Source organism: Monoraphidium neglectum (assembly GCF_000611645.1).
Source record: "Monoraphidium neglectum strain SAG 48.87 unplaced genomic scaffold scaffold06628, whole genome shotgun sequence".
Classification (NCBI taxonomy): domain Eukaryota; kingdom Viridiplantae; phylum Chlorophyta; class Chlorophyceae; order Sphaeropleales; family Selenastraceae; genus Monoraphidium; species Monoraphidium neglectum.
In genome coordinates this window covers 1-2,084 of record NW_014007018.1, presented here as the reverse complement: position 1 = coordinate 2,084, position 2,084 = coordinate 1, and the positions used below count along the sequence as shown (strand labels likewise).

The following is a 2,084-nucleotide window of genomic DNA, read 5'->3' as shown; positions in this document are numbered from 1 at the left end:
GGACTGGGGGGGGGGGCGTGGTGCTGTCTGCGCTGACAGGCGCGCGGCGACGGGCCCCAGCGGGTCTGCGAGTAGGACCCTCAAACTGCAAGGGGCGGGCCCTGACAGCAGAGGGCGGGCAAGCCCGAGTGCCCCAGCGGCGGCGCGCCCCGCGGCCGAGGCCGCACCTTGATGGCCGCCTGCGTAGCTGCCGCGAGGCTGTGAGCGGCGCGCTCCCGCAGCGCCTTTGAGCGCACGAGGCCGTCGCCCGGCAGGCCGAGGCTGTTGGTGCGCGCTTCGGCGATGACGGGGTCGGCCAGGAGGGTGTCCAGGACCTGGGGGGTTGGTGGATGTGTGTGTGTGTGTGTGTGTGTGTGCGCGCGCGCGTGCGTGCGTGCGCGCATGCGTGCGCGCATGCGTGCGTGCGTGCGTGTGTGTGTGCGTGTGTGTGTGTGCGTGCGTGCGTGCATGTGTGCGTGCGTGCGTGTGTGGGTGCAGGTGTGTGAAGTTAGCAATGTCACATGTGCACGCGTGCGCGCACCTCCTTGTGTGCCGACTCGACCCAGAACTTGTTCTTTTTCAGCACCATCTTGGCCTTGCCATAATTCTGGGTCGCCTTCTTAATGAAGCGGGCCTGGTTCATTTGGGGGTTGGGGGGGGGGGCAGCAGGGATGTGCATGGGATGCAGGGGTGCGTGGGTGTGGCAGACGAAGGGACGGCAGATGGGAAATGGGCGGGCACGACGACGGCTCGCCACTGGCAGCTTGGCGGAAAGATCTGGTTTGCAACTGACGGCCAGCAGTTGGAAGCCAGGTCCCAAACAAGGACAGCAACCACGATGCAGCAGTGTGGAACCCGGCGCAAGCGGCGCGGCCGAGCGGCGCCGAGGGGCCACGCAGGGCGGCCTTGGCCGCACGAGGCACGGAGGCGCAGCGGGTGCAGCGGGTGCGGCGGCGCCTCACCGTCTCTGCTGTGACGGCGACCTTTGAGAGCGTGTTGAGTGTCTTGACGATGGTGGCGGTCTCCAGGCCCACGCTCACGGCCGCGTACAGGCTGCGAGTTTCGAGGGGAGTTGGGGGCGGCGGAGGCGGACGCGTTGAGCCGAGGATGGGAGGCAGAGGCGGAGCGCGCGGAGCGACGCTCTCCGCGCCGCGGCCAGCCGGCCGTGGTCCCCGCGTCGGCGGGCCTCGGCAACCGACGGCCGGCGCCGCCCAGCTGCCGTGTTTCAGGCGGGCAAGGCTGGCGGTGGCTAGCCCTGCCTCCAGGCCGGGGCCCGACTAAGCTGGATGCGTCGCATGCCGTGCGGGCCGTGCCTCTCGTGGACGGCTAAGGTTATTTTAATGGCAGCGCGGCTCTGACCTGTGTGGCGTGAGGACGTACTCGTGGATGCCCTCGGGGCGGCACACGGGCTCGGCGACGGCGATGAGGAAGTCGTAGGCCTGTAGTGTGTGTATGAGAGAGAGTGAGAGAGTGAGTGTGTGCGTGTGTGTGTGTGTGTGTGTGTTTGTGCATGCGCGTGTGTGTGTGCATGTGATATGAAGCAGATGTTGATGTGCGACGACAGGCCAAGAAATGTTGCCGCTAGAGGGCCCGAGGCTGCCGTGAATTTGGCAAAACCGCTGTTCGGTGCGCGCAGCCCCAACCAAGGCATCTACGCGGGGGATGCCGTTCCAGAGGACCCCCGCCGCCGCCAGCGCCACGCGCACAGATTTCAAGGCTGCGCGCGCGGCGCCGACCCGCATCGGCTGCAGAGTGGTGAGCGTGCGCGCGTCGCGTGTGCATATACGCGTGCGTGTGTGCGCGCGCCTGCTTGTAGATGGGCGAGAAGGTCTCCAGGAAGATCCGACCATCGGGGCAGACCCAGAGGGGGCGGTTGCCGTGGTCGGCCTTCAGCGTCAGCGACCGGAAGTCCCCCGCGCTCTTGTCCCCAAACAGCTGCAGCCCAAGGGGGCGAGAGGGGACGGGCAGGTGGGGCGGCCGGTCGGAGGCTGGCTCACTCCGGCCTGCTTGCAGGCATGCTGCTTACGCAGCAGACGGCCGCGCGGCGCCCGGTCTGCTTGAAAGCCGCCAACGCATTGGGCAGGCGGCGCCCTGGAGCCTGGAGC

The 2,084-nt window shown here is 68.1% G+C and overlaps 1 protein-coding gene across 1 annotated transcript; it reads right to left on the bottom strand.

Annotated features, from left to right (window-relative positions):
- Positions 1-80: 80 nt before the first annotated feature.
- Positions 81-1,721, bottom strand: MNEG_16649 (DNA excision repair protein ERCC-3; the record flags this gene model as incomplete). Its single annotated transcript, XM_014034881.1, has 6 exons — positions 81-101; positions 168-314; positions 521-613; positions 942-1,032; positions 1,339-1,418; positions 1,716-1,721. 6 exons carry the CDS (start codon positions 1,719-1,721, stop codon positions 81-83), a joined length of 438 nt encoding a protein of 145 aa, XP_013890335.1.
- Positions 1,722-2,084: the final 363 nt, after the last annotated feature.